The following is a 26335-nucleotide window of genomic DNA, read 5'->3' on the forward strand; positions in this document are numbered from 1 at the left end:
AAGTCAGCCCATCCAGAAAGGGAGGAGCCAGAGGAGTGTGCTGCCTACATCATATAGACAATGAATACCACCACAACACGTAGAAAAACCCACAATACAAGTGTGACAATGGGGAAACAACGCAGGCCAGCATCAGACATAGAGAATGAAGATGACAATTCTGAGGACCAGATAATGACTGAACAACTAATCAACCTCTCAGATAAGGACTTTAGACTAGCAATATGGAAGGTGCTCAACAGACTCCAAGAAACCATGAATCGAGTTGAACAGAACACTAATAAGAACCAAGAAAATATGAAGGCAGAAATGACAAAACTCCAAACTGAAATAACATGTCAACTAACAGGACTGAAAAAGTCAGTAAACGAAGTGAATGACAAAATGGATAAGCTCTGGGACAGGGTATCAGAAGCTGAGAATAGACTTGGTGCTGTGGAAGATGAGATACATAACAATTCCATACAGCAGGAGAGATTGGACAAAAAACTTAAAGCAAATGAGCAGACAATGGAAAAATTAGTCAAAGAATGGGAACAGACGAAAATAGAAGTCTATGATAAGATCAACAGAAACAACTTAAGAATCATTGGAGTCCCAGAGACCCAGGAAGAAAATTTCCAGGAAGAATCAATGGTCAAGAACATCATTAAAGAGAAACTTCCAGAGCTAAAGAATATATGTGATCAAATCCTGCATGCCCGAAGAGTACCAACCAAAAGAGACCCCAGAAAAACCACCCCAAGACACATCCTAGTCACAATGACAAATCCCACAGATAGAGACAGAATTCTGAAAACAGCAAGATCAAAAGGGGAAATCATGTTCAAGCAAGCTTCCCTGAGATTTACAGCAGACCTGTCACAAGAAACGCTCAATGCCAGAAAGCAGTGGTGGGATATTGTGACAAGACTGAATGAAATGAATGCTTCACCCAGAATACTATACCCAGCAAAACTCACTTTCCGGTTTGACGGAAGAATACTTGGTTTCACAGACAAAAAACCGCTCAGAAACTTCACAGACACAAAACCAGTCTTAAGAGAAAAACTGAAAGACCTAATCTAAGACAAGACTACCCAAAAGACACACCAAATTTTGAAATAAAGATGGCGTTAAATCCCAGGACAATTCTTTCTCTCAACGTCAATGGACTAAATGCACCAGTTAAGAGACACAGAGTGGCTAAATGGATCAAAAAACTCAATCCAACCTTCTGCTGCCTACAAGAAACGCACCTGAATAGTCAGAACAAACATAGACTCAAAATAAAAGGCTGGAGAAAAGTTATTCAAGCAAACAACACCCATAAAAAAGCTGGAGTGGCCATACTAATATCAGATAATGCAAACTTTATACTCAGGAAGGTTGTAAGGGACAAAGACGGACATTTTATATTAATCAAGGGGTACGTAGAGCAGGAAGAATTCACTCTCCTAAACATATATGCACCGAATGAGGGGCCAGCAAAATATTTAATACAACTGTTGAGAAATCTGAAAAATAATATCAACAACAACACAATAATTGTGGGGGACCTTAACACGGCTTTGTCAACACTGGACAGGTCAACCAGACTGAAACCCAACAAGAATATACTAGACCTGAGGAGAGAAATGGAAGAAAGAGGCCTAGTGGATATATATAGGACACTCCATCCCCAGAAACCTGGATACACATTCTTCTCCAATGTACATGGGACATTCTCCAGGATAGACTACATGCTGGCACATAAAACATACCTCCATAAGATCAAGAGGATAGAAATTTTGCAGACTACCTTCGCTGACCACAAGGCTCTGAAATTATTTGTGAACTCCAAAGGGACTCAGAAGAAACACTTTAACACCTGGAAGTTAAACAGCCTCATGCTCAATAACCAGTGGGTCCGAGATGAAATCAAGGAGGAAATAAAAAGGTTCCTGGAAACAAATGACAATAAAGACACAAACTCTCAGAACTTATGGGACACAGCAAAAGCAGTACTGAGAGGAAAATTTATAGCTTTGCAAGCACACATCAGGAAGGAAGAAGGAGCTTACCTGAGTAGCTTAATGACACAGCTAATAGAACTAGAAAATGCTCAACAAAAGGACCCAAGAATAGGAAGACAGAAGGAAATAACAAAGCTGAGAGCAGAAATCAACGAAGTGGAAACTCAAAAAACAATCCGAAAGATCAACGAAAGCAGAAGTTGGTTCTTTGAAAAAATAAACAAGATTGATAGACCACTGGCAAACCTAACAAAGAAAGAGAGAGAGAGAAACTTGATAACTCGTATCAGGAATGAAAAAGGAGAGATCACTACTGATATGACAGAGATTCAAAGGGTAATCAGAAACTACTTTGAAAAACTCTACGCCACTAAAAATGAGAACCTGGAAGAAATGGATAAATTCTTGGACTCTTATAATCTTCCACGGTTGAAGGAAGAGGATGTAGCATATCTAAACACCCCCATCACCATTGATGAAATTAAAACAGTAATCAAATGTCTGCCGAAAAACAAAAGCCCAGGTCCAGATGGATTCACTAATGAATTCTATCAAACTTTCCAAGAGGAACTACTGCCAATCTTGGCAAGACTCTTTCATGAAATTGAACAAACAGAAACACTTCCAAATAGCTTTTATGAAGCCAACATCACCTTGATACCTAAACCAGACAGAGACGCTACCAAAAAAGAAAATTACAGACCAATATCACTGATGAATGCAGATGCAAAGATCCTCAACAAAATCCTGGCAAATAGGATTCAATGCCTCGTTAAGAAGATCATCCACTACGATCAAGTAGGTTTCATCCCAGGAATGCAAGGCTGGTTTAACATCCGTAAATCTATCAACATAATACACAACATCAATAACAAGAAAAATAAAAACCACATGATCATATCAATAGATGCAGAGAAAGCATTTGATAAGGTCCAACACCCATTCTTGATCAAAACTCTCAGCAAGATGGGAATGGAGGGAACCTTTCTCAATATAGTGAAGGCCATCTACCACAAGCCAGTGGCAAATATTATCCTCAATGGAGAAAAACTGAAAGCCTTCCCTCTAAATTCTGGCACAAGACAAGGCTGTCCTCTCTCACCACTCCTATTCAACATAGCACTGGAAGTACTTGCTATAGCGATTAGGCAAGAAAAGGATATCAAAGGAATCCAGATAGGAAAGGAAGAAGTCAAGCTCTCACTGTTTGCAGATGACATGATACTCTACTTAGAAAACCCTAAAGACTCTATCAAAAAGCTTCTAGAAACAATAGACTCATATAGCAAGGTGGCAGGCTACAAAATTAACACACAAAAATCAATGGCCTTTCTATATACCAATAGTAATAAGGATGAAATGGACATTAAGAAAACAACCCCATTCACAATAGTCCCACACAAACTCAAATATCTTGGAATCAACTTGACTAAATATGTGAAGGACCTATACAAAGAAAACTATAAAACTCTGCTCCAAGAAATAAGAGAGGACACACGGAAATGGAAACACATACCCTGCTCATGGATTGGCAGGATTAACATCATCAAAATATCAATACTCCCCAAGGCATTATACAGATTTAATGCCATCCCTCTAAAGATACCCATGACATTCTTCAAAGAAGTGGATCAGACACTTTTGAAATTCATTTGGAACAATAAACACCCTCGAATAGCTAAAGCAATCATTGGGAAAAAGAATATGGGAGGAATTACTTTTCCCAACTTTAAACTGTACTACAAAGCAACAGTTATCAAAACAGCATGGTATTGGAATAAGGATAGGTCCTCAGATCAGTGGAATAGGCTTGAATACTCAGAAAATGTTCCCCAGAGATACAACCATCTAATTTTTGATAAAGGAGCAGGAAATCCTAAATGGAGCAGGGAAAGCCTCTTCAACAAGTGGTGTTGGCACAATTGGATAGCCACTTGCAAAAAATTAAACTTAGACCCCCAGCTAACATCATGTACAAAGGTAAAATCCAAATGGATTAAAGACCTCGATATCAGCCCCAAAACCATAAGATATATAGAACAGCACATAGGCAAAACACTACAGGACATTACAGGCATCTTCAAGGAGGAAACTGCACTCTCCAAGCAAGTGAAAGCAGAGATTAACAGATGGGAATATATTAAGCTGAGAAGCTTCTGCACCTCAAAGGAAATAGTGCCCAGGATACAAGAGCCACCCACTGAGTGGGAGAAACTATTCACCCAATACCCATCAGATAAGGGGCTAATCTCCAAAATATACAAGGCACTGACAGAACTTTACAAGAAAAAAACATCTAACCCCATCAAAAAATGGGGAGAAGAAATGAACAGACACTTTGACAAAGAAGAAATATGCATGGCCAAAAGACACATGAAAAAATGTTCCACATCACTAATCATCAGGGAGATGCAAATCAAAACAACGATGAGATACCACCTCACACCCCAGAGAATGGCACACATCACAAAGAATGAGAATAAACAGTGTTGGCGGGGATGTGGAGAGAAAGGAACTCTTATCCACTGCTGGTGGGAATGCTGTCTAGTTCAACCTTTATGGAAAGCGATATGGAGATTCCTCCAAAAACTGGAAATCGAGCTCCCATACGATCCAGCTATACCACTCCTAGGAATATACCCTAGGAACACAAAAATACAATACAAAAACCCCTTCCTTACACCTATATTCATTGCAGCTCTATTTACCATAGCAAGACTCTGGAAACAACCAAGATGCCCTTCAACAGACGAATGGCTAAAGAAACTGTGGTACATATACACAATGGAATATTATGCAGCTGTCAGGAGAGATGAAGTCATGAAATTTTCCTATACATGGATGTACATGGAATCTATTATGCTGAGTGAAATAAGTCAGAGAGAGAGAGAAAAACGCAGAATGGTCTCACTCATCTATGGGTTTTAAGAAAAATGAAAGACACCCTTGTAATAATAATTTTCAGACACAAAAGAGAAAAGAGCTGGAAGTTTCAGCTCACCTCAAAGAGTGATGAGTTTAGTTAGAGAAATAACTACATTTTGAACTGTCCTAATATTGAGAATGTATGAGGGAAATGTAGAGCCTGTTTAGGGTACAGGCGGGGGTTGGGTGGGGAGGAGGGAGATTTGGGACTTGGGTGATGGGAATGTTGCACTGGTGATGGGTGGTGTTCCTTTTATGACTGAAACCCAAACACAATCATGTATGTAATCAAGGTGTTTAAATAAAAAAAAATTAAAAAAAAAATCAAAAAAAAAAAAAAAAGATCAATTACTGTAAAGTATATATTTTAGCTCTTTTAGCCTTAAAATCTTAGAGCATTTATATTTTAAATTAATTTTCTAAGTATGCTATATATATTTCCCATTTTTAATGGGTTTATTTTCTTTGGGTTAAAATATTATTAATAGTGGTTTATCATGTAAATAATTCCAACAGCACACATCACCAATGTACCACCTCAATCTCCCAAAGACCCGAATTCCCCTTCCTTTCACAGACACCCCCAAATCAATAGTGTGAATCAGTTCTTTCATTATGTTACCTTTGACCCTTCGAAGCTGCTATGTGTCTTAAAGGCCAACATCTGAGAGCTATGATTCCTATCTAACCCTTTTCTTCTGACTGATTTCACTCAGCAGGATATCTTCAATTATATACATGAGAAGCCACCATTAATAATATTGTAAATCACAGTACCTCAAAATGTTTAAATGTAAAAAAAAACATGGGAAGATGCTCAATATTCAGAGCACAAAGAGAATGCTAATTAAAATGTTTCAACCCATCGTTATATACATATGCATTCTCAAGTTCAGTTTTCTAACATCTGGCTGCCTTCTTTCCTGCTCATTTATCTTTCTTCAAGTTCTGTGTACATCAAACTTAAGTGTTGTTAAGCACAGCCATTCCTTTTGCATTTAGGAAACTTGCCAGCTACCCAAATCTACAGACACCATTAAAAGATGAGAGGCGAAGCCATCGCATAAAGTAATTGTAACCATGACTCAAGGGACTCATGTGGTACTTTCCCTTTGGGAACTGAATGAAGCAGACAAGATGGGGATAAAATTTGCTTTAGGAACAAATAAAAAAATTGAGATCAACAGTTAAAGTGCTGTAGTTTCAACCACATAAAGATGATTGAATATAAAACTATTGTGCACTGAAGTGAGCAAAACAAATTCAAGAGGAAAAGCAGTTGCTTTAATACAAATTCATGAAGGAACTACAAAAGGCAGCAGAAAGAAAGCTCAGTGAACTTCAGCTCAGATCAGAGCAATACAATTGAAACACATCTCGACCAAGCTGAACTGACTGCTGCACAGCCTTGCAGAGGATCTTTGCATATATTCAAAGAAATCCTTCCCTCTAATAACTCTTCGATAAAGGAAACTTTTTACACAAAAGAAGGCAGAGAATAAGTAAATTCTTATTATGCAAATACTTCAGTGTTCACTTTTATTAGTTTTCCTTGTGATTCTATCTCTATATTCTTTCCCCTTCTGTGCTGCTATTCTACTTTATTTTTTCACTGATTTTCACAGACACCTTCCTCTTTGCCACTGTTGCCACAATCCGCCTTACTGTGATGCTCTCACACTTTAAACTGTGGTGCTCAGTGAGAAGTCATACATCAGGTTTCAGAACTAGTGTATTTAACTGCATGTTCATTGAGGTTGCTCTGATTTAGTTGTGATGGCTGCAGACTCATTCATGGTGGTGGTGACATGTCAGCTCTCAGTTGAGGGACACAAGATGTAGATATGTGGCAAGCCAGGGGTTCCTATGGCATTCACCATGTAGTTACACAGATGCAAGTAGAGTTCACACTTCCTGGCCTTGATGTTTGAATATCTTTTCGCAGTTGCTGGGATCACTGGGGGTTCAACTCCTTTTTATAAAGCTATTGCCTGAAAGTTACTTGCAGCACTGAAACTCTCAAACAGCAGAGCTTCAAGGACCATGTTTGCTGATATGGGGTTTTGAATTTGTGACAACCCACTAACAAAATAGTTGCTCTAATCCACAGCTGTTTTAGCCACTGTGTAATCTCTCTTTTCTTTCAATGCAACAGGTAATTGTCAACATAGCCTTTGTTTCAATGAAAAAAAAATTCTTGGTGCTCAAAGAATTCTACATTACAAGATATTTTTTGTATTTATTATTTTTATTTAAACACCATGATTACAAACATGACTGTAATTGCATTTTAGTAACAAAAAGAACACCCCTTCATCAGCGCAACATTCCCACCACCAATTCACCCCATATCCCTCCACCTACACCCCCTGCCTGTATTCGACATAGACATTCTACTTCTCTTAATTATTAACATTGTCATGGTAGGGGCCAGAGAGATAGCATGGAGGTAAGGCGTTTGCCTTACATTCAGAAGGATGGTGGTTTGAATCCCGGCATCCCATATGGTCCTCCAAGCCTGCCAGGAGCGATTTCTGAGCGTAGAGCCAGGAGGAACCCCTGAGCGTTGCTGGGTGTGACTCAAAAACAAAACAAAAAAAACCTCATTGTCATGGTAGTTGTTAGTGTTCTAACTGCACTCACCCCTCCTTGAGGTGAGCTTCATATTGAGAGCCAGTCCTTCTGGCCCTCTTCTTTAGGCAATATTACAATGTCTTTTATTTTTCTTAAAATCCATTGATAAGTGAGACTATTCTGTGTGTCTCTCTCTCCCTTTCACTTATTTCACTAAGCATAATAGATTCCATGTACATCCATGTATAGAAAAATTTCATGACTTTATCTCTCCTGATGGCTGCATAATATTTCATTATGTAGGGGCCAGAGAGATAGCATGGAGGTATGGCATTTGCCTTGCATGCATAAGGATGGTGGTTCGAATCACAGCATCCCATATGGTCCCCCGAGCCTGCCAGGAGAGATTTCTGAGCAGAGAGCCAGGAGTAACCTCTGATCGCTGCTGGGTGTGACCCAAAAACCAAAAATATACATACATACATATATATATTTTTTATTCCATTGTGTATAATATGTACATATTATACATATACATATACATATGTGTATAATATGTTTCTTTAGCCTTTTATCTGTTGAGAGGCATCTTGGTTGTTTCTAGAGTTTGCTATTGTAAATAGTGCTGTGATGAATATAGGTGTGAGGAAGGGATTTTTCCGCCTAGTCCAGCCCTTATGGAAAGCAATATGGAGATTCCTCAAAAACACTGGTAATTGAGCTCCCATATGATCCATCTATACCACTCCTAGGAATATAACCTAGGAACACAAAAACAAAATACAAAAATCCTTTCCTCACACTTAAAAGATAATTGTTAAAGCCACATATATAAATATACATAATAGATATATAATGTTTCATTTAGACTCTAAATAAAATCTAAAATCTAAATTTTAGATTTTTATGCATCTTCTAAGCAATAAAAGCTCGTTTTCCTCCAGAGAAATATGCCATTTAAAATGCTATAAAAATGCTATATAGATTAAATTTAGAGTAAACTGTATTGTAATTGGTAGTGTTAAATACACTATTAATGCACTCTGGAAGTTCTTCATATTTTGAAGAAAGGCATATGTTTCTTAGTAACTTTCCTAATAGTCAATCTGTATAATATGGGCCACATAATTAATAACCCAGAAAATATGCATGTATTTCCATTAGGATATTTTTTAAATATAAAATTTGTAAATACAGCTAAAAATGACAATAGGAAAAAGAAAACTAGAAGGTAAGACATTCTCCAGAACTGTTTTGACCTAACATTTCAGTAACAAGAAAACAAGGGGCTACCTTAAGCCTGAAAGAGATGGGAGTGACACAGCCCCAGAAACAATAAAGGCCCAGTATTAAATTCTCTTTCATATGAACCCTCTCTCCAGGGTACTATGGAAGAAAAGAAGGGGATTTCAATATGATAAAGCATGATAATAAATATGAAAAATGAGTACCTTTTATAATGATAGCCATGATAAAGAAAAGTGCACTATCGGGACCCAAGAGTACAGGAGTAAGACTAGGAATGCAGCTCTAGTGGCCACAATCCTGGTTTGAATTCCCAGCACCACAGATGATCTCTGAATACCAACCATCACGGGTCACTCCTAAACACAGAGGCTCAGAGGAACAGTCTAGTCTTTGAGTGATGTTAACTGTAGCCCAATCTTCCACCCACCCCTAAAAATGTATACTAAGGTAACTAGAAATAAAATGCATTAAAATATCTATAGTTTATATTGGTAGACTTCATTGTAATCAATTTTTTTAAAGTGGAGGGTCATTTACCAAAATAACAGCAAAGCATGAATATATATATATATATATATATATATATATGTAATATAAATGGTTCATGCTTCAAACAGGTTCATGCTTAATTGGACTAAATGATACATGGACAGAGAAGTTTGAATCTCTAGAGATAGCCAAATAAAACTTTTTTTTAATGTGAAGAAAATAATAGGTCTGAGAATGTACTCCAGGAGCAGCAGCTATGGTTTGATTCCTGGTACCACATGGGCCCTGACCATCACCAGATGCACCATCCCCCCCAACAATAAGAAAATGTAGTAAAATACCTATTACTTAAATAGCCCTAATATAATTCTAAACAAAAATTTATGCTTCTTACACCAATATTTAGAATTACCAAAGATAATTTTTAAAAGATCTGGAATGATTACACACAGAAAAAAAAAATCAGATTTGGAATAACAAGAGAGGCTGATTTGCCTACTGCTGTTTGTGTGCTTCCTTTATCCTACCTTACTGGGAAATTACTTCCTTGTATATTAGTAAATAACCTTTGTTCTAAGAACATACCTAACAAATAAGGAAGCAAGGAACAAAAGTGTGTACAATCCTTGAAAGAAAGAAGTTAAACGTCAGTCAAGGTAGATATGATATAAAAAGAGGAGTAAAAGATCCTAGGTATTTGGTTGGTGGTGAGGTGAGGAACTGTACATTAACACCATAAATATGAAGACGATTGTGACCACTTTACTGAAAACTATAATTTTAATATATCAAAAATTCTAGTTAAAGTCTAAGAACTCGTTTCATCATCTGATTTTGGTAAGTCCCTATCAGCTGCAAATACCTGTTAGTAATGCAAAAGCTACTGATGAAAAGTAGTGAAAGGCTTAGTCAGATTTTTGAGAATATAAAGTCAGTTGAAATCTGAAACAAACAGCCCTCCTCGGGAGTGCATGCAAGCTCTGTCCAGGGGAGCCTTCCACCTAGTACAAAGATCAAAAGGTGGCCTTTTTTCCATTTGTTCAAGGAAGTATACAATTTAAACACACAGCACCTGCCTTTGCATAGGGAAATGACAGATTGCAAACTTCATGCAGGACAAAAAGGAGAACAGCAGAAACAAACCTAAGGCCCAGCTGCCTGCAGACCACTTCTGCATCTGCATCATCCCACTGGTCATCACACACAGTGCCCCACTGACCAGCGTGGTAGAGCTCCACTCGGCCTTCATATGTGCTGCTCCCACCAGCAAGGCGGATGACTGGAACAGCTGGACCTGGGGATAGAGGAATTAGAGACACATTAGGCCTACATCTTTATACTGAGTGATAAGATTATGATGTTTCCTTGCCCTGCTCAGTAGTTAAATAGTATTTATTGAGGAACATCAGTGATTTTGAAATATCCACACTTATCTAGTGTCTATTAATGCAATCATGAACAATTAAAATATTCTAAATAAAATTATGTTTATATAAATAGCTCTTTTTGTTTGTTTGTTTTGGGGTCATACCTGACAGCGCTCAGGGGTTATTCCTGGCTCTATGCTCAGAAATTACTCCTGGCAGGCTCAGGGGACCATGTGGGATGCCGGGATTTGAACCACCAACCTTCTGCATGAAAGGCAAACACCTTACCTCCATGCTATCTCTCCGGTCCATATAAATAGTTCTTAAGAGGAAGTAGTCTACACTAACTTTTTTCCCCCAACAATCTCAGAAACCAAAGCAGACATATTCAAAACTGCAGCTTGCTGGAAACACATTTTATTTTTATGACACTGTAGTGGTGATACTGATTTTGAATTTAAAGTAACTTGTACAATGACAATAGGTAACTAATAGGGGCCGGAGAGATAGCATGGAGGTAGGGTGTTTGCCTTGCATGCAGAAGGACGTGGTTCGAATCCCGGCATCCGAGCCTGCCAGGAGCGATTTCTGAGCATAGAGCCAGGAGTAACCCCTGAATGCTGCCGGGTGTGACCCAAAAACCAAAAAAGAAAAAAAAAAGGTAATTAATAAAAATGGTACTATATGTCTGTGACATGATAGTTTTCAGAACAGTTTTTAGAACTTAGTATTTATCGATTCAAGTTTAAGTTAGCAAGTTAGTAAATATCATGGCCAGTACCTTCAACAATCAATACTGAAAATTCACTTGTGTGTGAACTAACCTATTAGTTTCTTCAGATAAGAAATACCAAAGGTTTTCCTTTCCAGTTTAGTTTTTTATATATAGATATATATCAACACCCTGCTTTGGTCATTTTTAGTTTCTAAGCTTTTCTCTCTTTACTCCTACTCTTTTTCACTAGAGTTCTTCTTTGTCCCCCAAGCACTAGAAGTGTGTAGAGCTATTCTCTCTGTTTGGAATAATGATCCCCATCGTCTTCATGTAGCTTCTTTCTCAGATATCTGCTCTCGACTTGGAAACATCCTTTCAACAGGAGGCTTGTCCTAACTCCACTAGCAAATAACAGCACCCAAAGACATTGCTATGCCATTGCTGAATCTTGCATTTCCTTTTGAGTATTCATCTTATCTAAAATCATATTGATTTGATGACTTGTCTCAGCATCTGTGAACAAGAACTGAAGACAAAGACAGTGCCTTTCCCTATTCCTTGTGTATCTCTAGTACTTCAAATCACACCCTAGCAATGGTCCTCAAACTACAGCCCGCGGACCACATATTGTATTTATTCCCATTTTGTTTCTTCACTTCTAAATAAGATATATACAGAGTGCATAGAAATTTGTTCATGATTTTTGCTTTTACTATAATCTGGCCCTCCAACAGTCTGAAGGACAGTGAACTGGCCCCCGGTTTAAAAAGTTTGAGGACCCCTGCACAGCCTAGCGCTCTCCAGAATAAGGAATAATAATGAACAATAGCCATTCATACAATTCTATTTAACAAACACATGAGGACAAATACATATAAACAAAAACATATGTACAAGGAGCTACAAGACAGATTCTTCCATCCAATTCAATGCCAACATGTGTTGATAAAATAGTAAAGAAAACACTGTGCAGACATAGAAGTGTTCTGCTCCCTACTGTGACAGTTAGGATATCTCTGAAGAAGCTGGACTCTGAAGAGGGTCAAGGGTAATAAATGGGACTTCAGAAATCAAACAGGAGAAAGTGCTATTTACGTAAAAGAATAAAATTATTGGGGATTCCATTACCAAATGCTAATAATTTGTCCACATAAAATATATTTCTAGGGGCCGGAGTGATCGCACAGCAGTAAGCCATTTGCCTTGCATGCAGCCAACACAAGAAGGATCCTGGTTTGAGTCCCAGCATCCTATATGATCCCCTGAGCCTGCAAGGAGCAACTTCTGAGCACAGAGCAAAGAGTAACCCCTGAGCACCACCGGGTGTGACCCCAAAACCAATATATATATATATATATATATATATATATATATATATATATATATACACATATATATATATGTATATATATGTATATATATATATCTAGATCCTCCACAGTGTAAGTGACTATTTCTAAGTGGTACCTGGATATTTATATTTATATTCAAATGTCATCATTGAGTTTTGCAGCAGATTTGGGTCAGCAAATATGTATGTATAGATACTCATGTTCTAACTTCTGCTATCTAATTTACTTATATAAGCCACTTAACACTTATAGTTTATAAAATAAAAAGATGAGTTTAGTAAGCATAATTTTATACTTCTCAATATTAAATACCAGCTCTTTAAAATTGACTGAAAGTAATAAACAAATGTGCATGTTGTTATGATATTTCTTTTCTTTTTAATAAATTTGGAAAACTAAAATTCAAAAATATTTCTTAATCTATATTATAGTCTCCTGCCACTATCTGACCTAGTAATGTTGGAGGAATAAAAGAACAAATAGTTTTAAGAGAAAGTACAAAATCACCTATTGTCTAGGACTGTTATGGCATATTATTTTACATGTGTAAATGTTATGCATTGTTTTAAAACATGTGGCTTTTTTCTGGATGTTGAAATAATTAGAAAATATGGAAAAGTATGGGTCAAATTTGAGTCAACATCCCACATCCTCTCAACAAACATACAAAATACAGAATACAGTGAAGCAGTGGACTCATGTTTACCTTATGAATAAATAGAACTCCCAGATGCTTTTACTTGCATTGTCATTTTCTATTTTGTGACTATTTGAAATGTAACAAGGTGACAAAAATATTGAATTTACTTTTCAAAATAATCTATTAAAATATATTTTAATTTAATATTTAATCTATTAAAAGTCAAACATTTTGCGTTAAGATGTACTCAGTATATTCTGATTTGATCTATTTGTTTTTAAATTCCCATTTAATCTTCTAGAAGAGAAACTGTTTTCCTTCTCACTTCTATGGCTGAGAAGATAGTTCATGAGGCTAGAACACATTCTTTACATGTTGGAGTCTTGACTTGATTCCTGGCATCACATGGTCTCTTGTGTACTACAGGAACCAATTCAGAACCAGAAGCAGTAGATCCTTAAAACAATTAAGTGTGGAACAAAAGTCACATCACTCATCCAAGAAAATAATGGGAACATTTCATGTTTCAAATTTATCTCAACCTTCATATTTTTGTATATGTCCTTGAATTTATCTCTGCAGCTAAATTTTAAACAGATAGATTATAAAAAACGAAGTTAATAAAAATAAATATTATGAAGCGAAAATTATTGTTATCAATATATCATTTAATTTAATCAGGTAGAACACAGAATACAAACAAAGCTTTACAAAAATAAGATTTAAATTCATCTAATTCACATCATCTTTAGGAAAGCATCAACAAAAAATGTACTAACCAAGAAAAACATTATCCAAGGTCAAGAGTCAATGAGAAAAAAGAAAAGACTTAGAAGACATGAAGATGCAGCATGCACCACCACCAACCCCATCCAAAGAGGACTGCAATTCTCACGTGTCTAGACCAGAGGATCTTCCAACCTTTGCCAGAAATGACTCTAATTGGGTCCTTTGAATTTATGGTGGTACCGTCTCTATTTCTCTCAAAACTTGCACTAGAATAAAAACCAGTGCCTGGACTAACTGTAATATTCCCAGGTCTGGCACATCAGTTTATGCTGCTATTTCCAAGGAACATGCAAAATTGACATACTGGTTTACAGTGTGGTAGACTCAAATCAACTGACACTTTAAAATATGCCATAGTCTATGATATTGTATTTCTGAAGGTTGTCATCTTATAAGTCAACATAAAATAGGGGGAACAAGTAATAAGTAGATAGAGTTTTTACAAATATGCCACAATCCCCAGGAAACCTATCGGCCATTGTAAAAGGCAACTGTTCCCTTCTCCACTTACACTCCTACAAACATGTATGCATTTGAGTACTGGAATTCTGCTAATCACTTCATGCCTAGTAGATGATACTTGGAAGGTGCCCTTAGCAATTTAATTTTATGACATGTGTTATCTATAACTCCAAGGTGAACACTGGTACCATGCCTGTAAAATGAAAAATATCAAGTTGCTGCAGTATTTTATACTTGGTCTCAAGATGATTTTTCCATCTGGATTCCATCATGATTGTCAATTAACAAAATAAATGTTTCATTATAGTATATAATATTTTTGTCATTAATTCAGTGGAACAGAAAATATTAAATGTGAGAGCATTTGAAATTCAATTGGAATTTAAACTGCTAGACATACTTCTATTGATGTCTATTGAATCAGACTGTAGAAAATTATGTTCAGACTTCTGTCTGTAGTTAAGCTCCTTCAGGAAATAACTAAACTAAAACTTTTATCATCTGGGATCATGTTGAAAGCACAATGAAAATCAAACAAAAGAATAAATATTTCTTTTACCATGGGAAATGCTACACGTGACAGAAGCTACCATCTTCTGTGGACACACCCACCCTGCCAGATGTCTTTTTCACATAGCGCTATATATTTTTTCTATCTCCTTGGCAACGAACATTGCTCCAATAAATAGGAATAAGGCCCAATGCAGAAAACGAGATTTGTTTTGCTATTCTTTTCCCTTTGGAAGAATACTGATCAATGTTAGGGACATGTTTAGCAAATGTAGTCAAATTTATTTGGTCAACATTAGAAAATAGAAGAAATCAGTAAAGATGCACATAGAGAAAGAAACAGAAAAACACCACAGATCAGATAAGTTTTAAAGAAATCAGGACATCAGATCGAAACCTGGGATGACTACATTTGGCAATATATTTTTCATCAATGAAAAGGTATTAGCGTGCATGTCACAATATCTAGTGCCAATAAGCATAGTCTCTATCTATGACTGATTTTAGAAGATAATGGACAAATAGTACAGTTTCAAGACAGAAATGAGTCCTCAGTGGAAAAAGTGCATCATGTGGCCCAATGAAATTTGGATTCCTGTCTGGACTTAACTCAAAGCTATAAGTGTCTCTAAGGAAAAGTCTGAATACTTGAAGATTCTTTTCTGTTTCAAACTTCTAGGGTAATATTTTCTTTTTTTTTTTTTTTTTTTTTTTTTTTTTTTTTTTTTTTGGTTTTTGGGTCTCACCCGGCAGTGCTCAGGGGTTACTCCTGGCTCCAGGCTCAGAAGTCGCTCCTGGCAAGCATGGGGGACCATATGGGACGCCGGGATTCGAACCGATGACCTTCTGCATGAGAGGCAAACGCCTTACCTCCATGCTATCTCTCCGGCCCCTAGGGTAATATTTTCAAAATTATTATTAAAAACACACCTAAGCAAGCTAATATCAAGAAAGGCAACCCATTCACAGCTTTTAAAAACTTAGCCTTTAAAAGATTAAATGCCTGATTATCATGGTAATCTTTAGCATTTTTTCTATATAGTATTTAAAAACCAAAAGGGGCCAGAGTGGGCCCGGAGAGATAGCACAGTGGTGCTTGCCTTGCAAGCAGCCGATCCAGAACCTAAGGTGGTTGGTTTGAATCCTGGTGTCCCATATGGTCCCCCGTGCCTGCCAGGAGCTATTTCTGAGCAGACAGCCAGGAGCACCGCCGGGTGTGACCCAAAAACCAAAAAAGGGGGGGCCAGAGTGATAGCACAGTGGCTTTGCACAGGGCCAACCAGGAATAGACCTGGGTTTGATTCCTGGCATAGCATATAGTCTCCCGAGCCTACCAGGTGTAACCCCTAAATGCTGCTGGTGATGTCCCAAAAACAAAAAATAAATATAAATAAATAAATAAAAACCAAACAGTAGATATTTAAGGTATAGCTGAAGGAACAATATATCTTAACAACAAAGAAGATGAGTTACTCTGTTCTTGTTTTGCAATTCTTAGGTTTTTTTAAAGAGCTACCAAGAGCATAGATAAACAATATATTTGCTTATGTAAACTTTATAAATGTAGGTACAATAAATGGCTATATTTGTTCAACTGTAGTTCTTGGCATCACACTACAGCTCACATTTCAACAACAATGTTCTTATGTTTAAAGTCTAAGTCTCATAGGAAATGTGATTCTTTTCTAAATTTCAGGTACAATGAAGTTTCCTAAGAAATGTCTATCTGGGGCGGGAGAGATAGCACAAGCAGTAAGGCATTTGCCTTAGGCACGGAAGGACAGTGGTTCAAATCCCGGCATTCCATATTGTCCCCAAGCCTTCCAGGAGCGATTTCTGAGCATAGAGCCAGGAGTAACCCCTGAGCGCTGCCGGATGTAACCCAAAAACAAACACACACACACACACACACACACACACAAAGGAAAATATTGTAGCAGACTGAAAGACGTGCAGTTTGCAAATATTTTGGAGTAGTAATAAGTTACAGATAATATCTAATATGAGAATACAAATGAAACTGCTGTCTTATTTATTTTCTCTAATTAGCAAGAACATTAATTTACCAGCTTTCTCTTGCCTGAGAGAATGTTGAATAATGAGTATTCAATAAAAGCAAACTATGAAGACTTAAGTTTTACTCAGACTTAAGGTGCTATTAAAACATCTAATGGGGTTAATGTAGTTAATTAATTAACCATTAAAACCATTAAAACTAGACCCAGATGAAAGGAGTAAGGCTAGAAACGCACAGCTCAGGAATACTGATCACTGATTCAGGGGTTACTCCTGGCTCTATACTCAGAAATCGCTCCTTGCAGGCTCAGAGGACCCTATGGAATGCCAGAATTCGAATCACCATCCTTATGCATGCAAGGCAAATGCCTTACCTCCATGCTATCTCTCTGGCCCCCAACAATATATTTTCCATGTTTTTCACAGATTTCTGGTGATAAAAGCCAAGAAAAACATATGGCATGTGTACTTGAGTTGGGGGTTGGGTGGGGGAAAAGACAGACAACCAGGTTAAGAACTACCACAAAACAAACATTGTTATTCAAAATTGAGCTTCCTATAACAGGGAAAACTAGGCACAAAGGAGGAAAGGCTTGCAGGCAAAGCATATACTCTTTACCTGGAAGATCCAGCAGTTGCTCCAGAGGATGGTAGGACACCACCATCTCTCACAGGACTCCCTTAGAGCTATAAAGATTGTCCCTCTACATACTCAAATGAACTTGTATGGCTAAAAGTAGAAAGCAAAAATGAAGCACAGCAACCTAGCACTGCTTGCACTACTGCAAAGTATTTCTCAGAATTAAATGCTTTTCTTCTTAGGATACAGCAACTGCTTCTGTTAAAAACAAACATCGGAGCTGGTTATATACCACAGAAATTAGAGCACAGGCTAGGAATCACCCCATTTCCATCCCCAACAACACATGGCTCCAGAACACATGAGTAAGGCCTAGCATTGCAGGGTTCAGGCAGCACCTCATCCTCAACAGGCCCTCTCCATTAACTACCTGCCCACGGACTAAGAATCGCTAGGAGTGACCCTCGTGTCCCACTGATCACTGCTTATAAGTCTACTATCCCAAAATAAAGGCCAAAAGGTGATTTTAATTTTGTTTCACTCGGCATTTTCCCATTTCTAGTCAGCAAGAGTAGTAGTAAGTCAAAGATAGGTATGTGTTAGAATCAGGGGTCTCGAACTTGCAGCCCGTGGGCAGCAAAAGGCCCTCCTCCGTACAACATTTTGTGGCCCTGCCCTAGAGGAATCTTTTTTTGTTTTGTTTTGTTTTGTTTTGTTTTGTTTTAGTTGTTCGGGTCACACCTCCCAATGTTCAAGGCTTACTACTGACTTTGCACTCAAGGATCACCCCGACTTTGCCTCCTGCGGCCCCCACGTAAATTGAGTTTGAGACCCCTGTTAGATAATTCATTCCTGTTCCCATGGGCCCTTTCTTTATATTCCTGTTGTGATAAGTGAGAATAAAGAAGATGAAATGTTTCCAAGGCAGTAATGGGTATAGCCTATTACTCTTAGATACCTGGTGAAGGATGGGGGACTCACCCCAATGGCACCTGTTGACATACTAGTGATGCATTAGGGTCATCCCATTTGTTGCTACATATTCTGCCCCTAATACCATTAGCATCACTGTGCATATTCTGCCACAGTGCCTTCCAATTCAGTTATGCCATTAATAAGTCACACTGACTGACCCTATAATGGGAGGAAATTCCCACATTCTTTAATAACAAAGAATCATTTGAACAAATGGGAGACACTCCTCAGCTAATAGGGTTGGTGAGTCAGAACAGTCTAGCTTCTGCTGCTCATAGCATGTGCTTCTATCTTGCAGTAAAGATCTAGGTTGGGCTCCCCTTTTCCTTTTGCCAAATATCAATATCAAATATGATATCAATACTAATTGCACTTTATTTTCTATTGAGGCAACCAAATAATCCAATGATAATTTTTATTTTTGCTCATAACCTGGCTCTGTGTTCACAGATCAACCTGGCGGGAAATGGGGGAACCATATGGAGTACAGTGACCAAACCCAATTTGGACTATCCACTGTACTACCTCTTTGCCCCAATTGAAATTTTAAGAAAGGAAACTAGAAGAGTGTGATTAATACCTGATATCGATCCCAGGCATGAAATTATCTCACACATGAAGCTCTTATCATTTGTGACTCACCTCCCATTTGTGACTCACTGGAAGTTATAGGACAAGAAACACAGAAAAAAAATTCAATTTTCTGATTATAAATTAGCTGTTATTAACTAGATATACCTTTTATCTAACTTGCTTCTCCAATAACCAAGAGTACAACCACAAACCTAAAGTGAAATTTACCAAAATGCTAAAACTCCTGTTAGTCATTTCAAAGATGTGTTAGTGCTGAATATATTACCTAATATTAAGCCTAAGGAAAACTGATACTAGTCAGAGAGGCTTGGTGTAAATCAATGTTCCCACAAAGTCACATCCCTTATTATCATCTCTACTTAGTTATTCCATAGTGTATGACTTGAGCCATACATAAATTTCAGTTTAGTGACACTTTGGATGACCTCTATTCCATAGGAAACAATGGATAAAGTCCTCCCCCAATTTTTTTTTTTTAATTTTTGGACCAAACCCTGCAATGCCCAGCAACAACTTTTGGCTCTGTGCTCAGAAACCACTCCTGGTAGGCTGGGGACCACATGGAATGCTGGGGACTGAAACTGGGTAGGCCACATGTAAGGTAAATGCCCTACCTGCTGTGCTATCGCTCTGGTACCTCCCCCAAATTTTGACATGTTTTCATAGTTCAAAGCTATTATGTGTGGCTTTAAATGTTTTTCTAGTGACCATGCAGAAAGATGGCAGTTTGAATCCCGGCATCCCATATGGTCCCCCGAGCCTGCCAGGAGCAATTTCTGAGCGTAGAGCCAGGAGTAACCCCTGAGTGCTGCCGGGTATGACCCAAAAACAAAAACAAACAATAAATAAAGAAAGAAATAAAATGTTTTTCTAGGGGCCGGAGCGATGGCGCAATGGTAGGACATTTTCCTTGCACACAGCTGACCCAGGACATACCACAGTTTGATTCCCCCATGTCCCATATTGTCCGGCAAGCCAGGACTGATTTCTGAGCACATAGTTTGGAGTAACCCCTGAGCGTCACCAGGTGTGGTCCCAAAACAAAACATTAAAACAAAAAATTAAAAGTCTTCCTAGAAATTTGATTAACATATTTTCTATTTATTTAATTTGCACTGGTCCAGTCATCTAGGAAAAATATTTTATATACATCACCCTTTATAATTAATGGTTTGGGGGTAAAAATACCATTTCTCATGACAAAGGATCATCTAATCTAAATAAAAGGTAACAATATGTGGACAAAACTATGCACTACAAAATTCTGATTATTCAGAGGAGTATATGAAATGGGTCACTCATAAGACAGGTGAGCCTAAAAATCATTCATAAATTCTAACCCTCATATATGTAGATGAAGCAGGAAGAAAGCCTATTGTCTAGTTCCTTGACACATGTGAATCAAAGGGCATTTGGGGAAAATGGGTTTGTAAATTGCTCATTTCATTGCTCCAAGATACTAGGGTACTTTTTCTTTGCTCTGAGCTAAGGAGTGACTTCTGACAGTTCTCAGGGAATAATATGCAATATTTGGTGTCAAATCAAGTCAGTGAGATTCAATGCAAGGGCCCCAACCTCTGTACTAACTTTCTGGCCCCAACAGAAGAGCATATTTTTTAATTATATCTAAATTAACTGAGCTTAACTACAAAAAAATTATCCAAAGAGAAAATATTTTTAGTTGGAAAAAATAGAAGTCCTCTAAAGAGACACACATAACACTCTATCACAAAGATCAGAAGTTTATTCCAATTCAGAAAACTTGTTTACACTTCAAATTTTATTTGAAATGATATCAAACATTTATTATTTCCTTATTAACTCTACTCTGACCCCATCAAATTGCTCATGTCAAGAGATAGAAGGTCTAATCATAAACTGGAAATCTACTTACACAAATTAATTTAAAATAAAACACAAATTTCACTTTTTTGTCTTAATTTTTGGGTCATAGTTTTTGGCGCTCAGAGGTTACTCCTGGCTCTGCACTAAGAAATCACTCCTGGCAGGCTTGGGGGACCCTATAGGATGTGCGAATCAAACCTGGGTCTACCATGTACAAAGCAAACACTCTACCCACTGTACTATTGCTCTGGCCCCGAAACACAAATTTCAAACCTAAGTTTCTTTTTCATTTTTTGGGGGGAGAGGGGGCGGGGGGAATCACACCCAGCAACATTCAGGGGTTGCTCCTGACTCTGTGCTCAGAAATCACTCCTGACACTGTCAGGGGACCATATGGGATGCCAGAAATCAAACCTGGGTCAGTTTTGTGCAAGGCAAACACCCTTCCTGCAATGCTGTTGCTCTGGCCCAAACCCAAGTATCATCTAAGAAGAAAAACACTGCCTAAATAAAACACAGGCACACACCACTATCAATAAAAAACGATGCATGCATATCACCCACATAATTAATGTATTTAGAGATAAGGAGGCAATGTGTAAAGTGCAATTGTTAACAAAGATTTAAATGGTAATGACAGGATTAGAATCAGTCTCCAAGTCAACTATCAGCTTCACCATCTTTTCTCAGATGCTCCAAACAGGCTGTGAAAGCCTGGATTCTTTTAGCTGTATCAGCTATCTGGCAAGAAACATGATGTTTGCATCCAATTTTCCTTTAACAAATGAATACAAATATTTGCAGTTCTGGAAAGGCAATTTGCATGTCAATGACTAATGAATTCTCTGTCTGAATCTACTCCCTACACAAAAGTCAGAATATACAACTTCCTAGCAGTGTTCCTTTACATCTTTACCCCTTTTTCCTCTCTACGTAGCTCCAGTAAAGAAAAAAAAAACAGGCCCGGAGAGATAGCATAGCGGCGTTTGCCTTGCAAGCAGCCAGTCCAGGACCAAATGTGGTTGGTTCGAATCCCGGTGTCCCATATGGTCCCCCGTGCCTGCCAGGAGCTATTTCTGAGCAGACAGCCAGTTGTGACCCCTGAGCACTGCTGGGTGTGGCCCAAAAAACAAATAAACAAACAAACAAAAAAAAAACAAAGAAAACACATTAAAAAATGTCTTTCTTGGTTTTGCTTGCCATTATGGTTTGGTTTAGGGCAGTGGCCGGCAACCTGCTACTCATGAGCCACATGTGGCTCTTTAAACTTTTAATTTGGCTCTTCTGTGTGCTCCAGGAGTCAAGACTCTGCTCCTAGCCTCTGTCAGTGCGCGGCATGTGTGGCTCTCAAAATAAATTTCAATCGTGGTTTTGGCAAGATTTGGCTCAGTTGAAAAAAAAGGTTGCTGACCACTGGTTTAGGGGACCACACCCCGTGATGCTAAGCCAACCTAGTTTCAATACTCCGCATCACATACTGATCAAAGAGCACCATCAAGAGTGATTCCTATAGCATGCACAGCTATAGGTAACCCCTGAGCATTGCCAGGTGTGACCCCCAAAATTAATTGTTACAGTTGTTATAAACAACTCTACTAACAGATAAAAATTTCACAAAAAGATTTTTGAGAAAGGTTGGATCTCAAACCATTTTACCCATTTCAATCAACATAAGATCATTTAGAGATGACAGCTGATCAGATAAATTCTGGCCTTGTGGCCTGAGAGATAGTACAGTAGGCTGAGCCCAGCACCCAGATTTGAATCCCAGCGCTCCCAAAGCCTCACTAGGAATGGTACCCTGAGCAGTTAGAGCGACGAGTAAGCCCCAAAAGAGCACAAGTAGGTATGGCCCTCAAAATAAACACAAGACAGATTCTAAACACAATGTTTTTCAGGGTTGTTTACATGGGTTTTCTTTGAAGGATGGGAGATAGAGGGGTGGGGTTACATCCAGGGATGCTCAAAAGCTACTCCTCCCTCTGTGCCCTTGGCTCATTCAAGGACCATGTGTCATGCTGGGCTCAATCATAATCAGCTGCATGCAAGGCAAATATATTAACTCCTGTCCTATCTCTTAAGAATCATATTTTCCTAATACTGTATTGTTATGAATTTAATTAGATCACCCTTTCCCTTCCCATTGGCAACCACATTGTGGAAGTGCTAACCCCCAATACCTTAGAATCAGACTCTATTTGGAAAGAGATCTTTACAGACAATCAAATTAAAATGAGGTCATCAGAGTGGACTGTAATCCAATATGCCTATATTCTTACTTTAAAAACAGAGAAATTTGGAAACGGAAAATGATGAGAACAGCAACTGAAGCTCTTCAACCCAAGGAAACATCAGGAGCTCTGGAGATTTCTGGAACAGATCCTCCTCTAGTGCTTTCCGAGGAAGCTTGGCCAGTTCGGAATTCTGATTTGGGATTTCTAGCCTTCAGAACCATGAAACAGTAAATTTCTGTGGTTAAGACCACTCTGGGGCTGGAGTGGTGGTGCAAGCAGTAGGGCATTTGCCTTTCACATGCTAACCTAGGACAGACTGCAGTTTGATCCCCCAACGTCCCATATGGTCCCCCAATCCAGGAGCGATTTCTGAGCGCATAGACAAAAGTAACCCTTGACCATCACCAGGTATGGCAAAAAAAAAAAAAAAAAAAAAGACCACTCAGTCTGTGGTGCTCATTACTGCAGCCTTAGTCAACTAATGGAGCCATTATGGAATTATTCCCTCTGTGGATAGCAAACAAAACCTTCTTTCTCATACTCCATACTGTGAAGAGGACCAGAACAAGAATAATAAGAGTTGGCTATGTTTCTCCTTTAAATCCAGCATATTCCATAATAAAATCAGCTTATTCCAAAATAGGCCAAATGAAAAGATAAGACTTACTTAATGAGCTAATAAAATGTACTTCCAGAATTGTAGTATTATAGTCTTAGGGGAAAGAAAAATATTCCAATTATAGTATCTTTTAAATAAAATTAATAAATAATTCTAAAGATTTTAAATCAGTCTAATAAATGACTAAAAAAATTAATGTCACACAAATTCTTTTTAAGTCTATTGCTGAACTTCATAGAGACACAAATTAATTTTAGTCATTTCTATTGTTCCAGTAGAATCAGAAATAATATATGCTGGTGACATCAAGCTATTTTTCAGATCTATGACAAAAACATACTTAAAACTAAAAAATTGATAGAAGCTGTGAGATTGTACAGGGATTAGGGCACTTGCCTTACACATAGCCACACAGGGACTAAAATGGTCCCTTGAGCCCCACTAAGAGTGAACCCTGAGCCAGGACTAAGCCCTGAGCACTGCCAGATCTGACACAAAACAAAACAAAAAACTAAAAGTTATACGTGATTTAGGTTTATGATTCACTAAAGGGCATAAAAAACAAGTCATTTGGGGGACAATTCCATATATGGTTGACAAATGAATTATAATCCTATGTTATACTAAAAAAATTGGGAATAAATTATTTTCTATGTTGACTATAAACTACATAAAAAATTTACATGGTCTAAAAAGGAATGAAATTGAAGAACTATAAACTCACAAGTTTAGTAGGGAATGCTACGTTTATGTTCTTCCTATGTTCTACTTAACATTACTAAAATATACTACTTTTATTCATTATTCTATATGTACCTGTAATTAGCAGCAGTTTTAGCCTTGTGAAATAATTGTATTCAAATGATGCCATGTCAGAATGAAATCAAATTACATTGTAAGATATGGAGCATTCCCCTGAACCTACCTTTAACTGAACTATATTTGCCTCCATTAGTTCACATCTATAATTCATATTAACTGTTCATTTATTATTCATATAGCTATCTTTTGTCTTGAGAAAAACCATCCAAATTGCTCTGTGAGGTTTTCTTTGAATAAGCAACTCTACATTTACATTGGCCTTATTAGAATTTATAAATCATATCAATTGTTCTTTGATTCAAACATTATACAAAACAATGCAAATTGAGATTCTAAGGATTGGGGCCGGAGAGATAGCATGGAGGTAAGGCGTTTGCCTTTCAGGCAGGAGGTCATCGGTTCAAATCCCGGCGTCCCATATGGTCCCCCGTGCCTGCCAGGAGCAATTTCTGAGCATGGAGCCAGTAATAACCGCTGAGCACTGCTGAGTGTGACCCAAAAACCACAAAAAAAAAAAAAAAAAATCTAAGGATTAAGGTTAAATAGATCAATAGTGCATACAATATACCCTAACAGATAATTTCACAAATTATGTCTTTAAACTATTTATATAAGCAAATGTTATCGCTATGTTATTGTACATCACTGAATAATGAACTTAAACAACCTGAAAGTAATTCTCCCAGTGTAATTATCTCCCAGAATAGGTACCACAGTAAGAAGATAATACTTTGTATTCTACTAACATCTCAACTGAGAATAGCATACAAAACCAGAGGACAGCACTGATTTCTTTCATCTCTGTAGGTTCTGTTCTGAAAGGAAATAGTAAAGATTTAATAAAATCTATCCTTGTTTCATAACAAGAATCAGCATTGTGCACTCCTTGTGTCCTCTGGTCATCTTAATAAAATGTAATGAGGCTGAGTGAGTATGTGTGATTTCATTACTTTGCTGCTTTGTACATAATAAAACTTTTATTGATATTGTGCTGATTTACAGAAAAGTGAGTGTTTGGGGGAAAAAATAGGATGGTAAATAGGCAAAAGCAATCATCCTCTAATTTTCTAACAGCAGTGAGTTCAAAATATGTCTGAGATATTTTTGCTTGTTTCTTTGTATTGAGGGGTAGGTTGGCCACACCCAGAGTCTATTTCCAGGGGATCAAATAAGGATTGTATAGATACAAGCTAAGTCCCTTAACCCCTTTAATTCTATTGTTTGCCATTTGTCACATTTAGTCACCTATTCATAACCATCATTTGTGTTCTCTTCTAAACTTTCTCTGGCATCTGAGCTGACCGCTGTCATACTGTGTGTAAATTTTGTGACAATCTTTTCTTCTCAACATTGCCATAAGCAGTTATTTTCACTTTGATAATCTATACAAGTATCACCTTTTGCTGTGTATGTAAACATTTTATGGGGTTATTATGTTACTAACCCTACCCTGATCGGTGATTGTGCCCTACCCTAGAGTGTGACCTGGCATTCTGCCCCCACCCTAGGGTGGTACCTGATTCTGCTCCCACCATTGGGTGGTACCTGTTTCTGGGGGATAAAAACAAGGGTCTGTGGAAGACGG

General features: G+C 37.8%; 1 protein-coding gene across 1 annotated transcript in view; it reads right to left on the minus strand.

Annotated features, from left to right (window-relative positions):
• The window catches only part of PRSS12 (serine protease 12), a 64939-nt gene that overhangs the window by 33245 nt on the left and 5359 nt on the right, over positions 1–26335 (minus strand). Inside the window, exon 2 of the mRNA XM_049786898.1 lies at positions 10374–10524. Within this exon, the coding sequence (XP_049642855.1) occupies positions 10374–10524 (151 nt within the window). The remainder of the gene's footprint in view (positions 1–10373; positions 10525–26335) is intronic.

The sequence above is a fragment of the Suncus etruscus genome, chromosome 14 (assembly GCF_024139225.1).
Source record: "Suncus etruscus isolate mSunEtr1 chromosome 14, mSunEtr1.pri.cur, whole genome shotgun sequence".
Lineage (NCBI taxonomy): Eukaryota > Metazoa > Chordata > Mammalia > Eulipotyphla > Soricidae > Suncus > Suncus etruscus.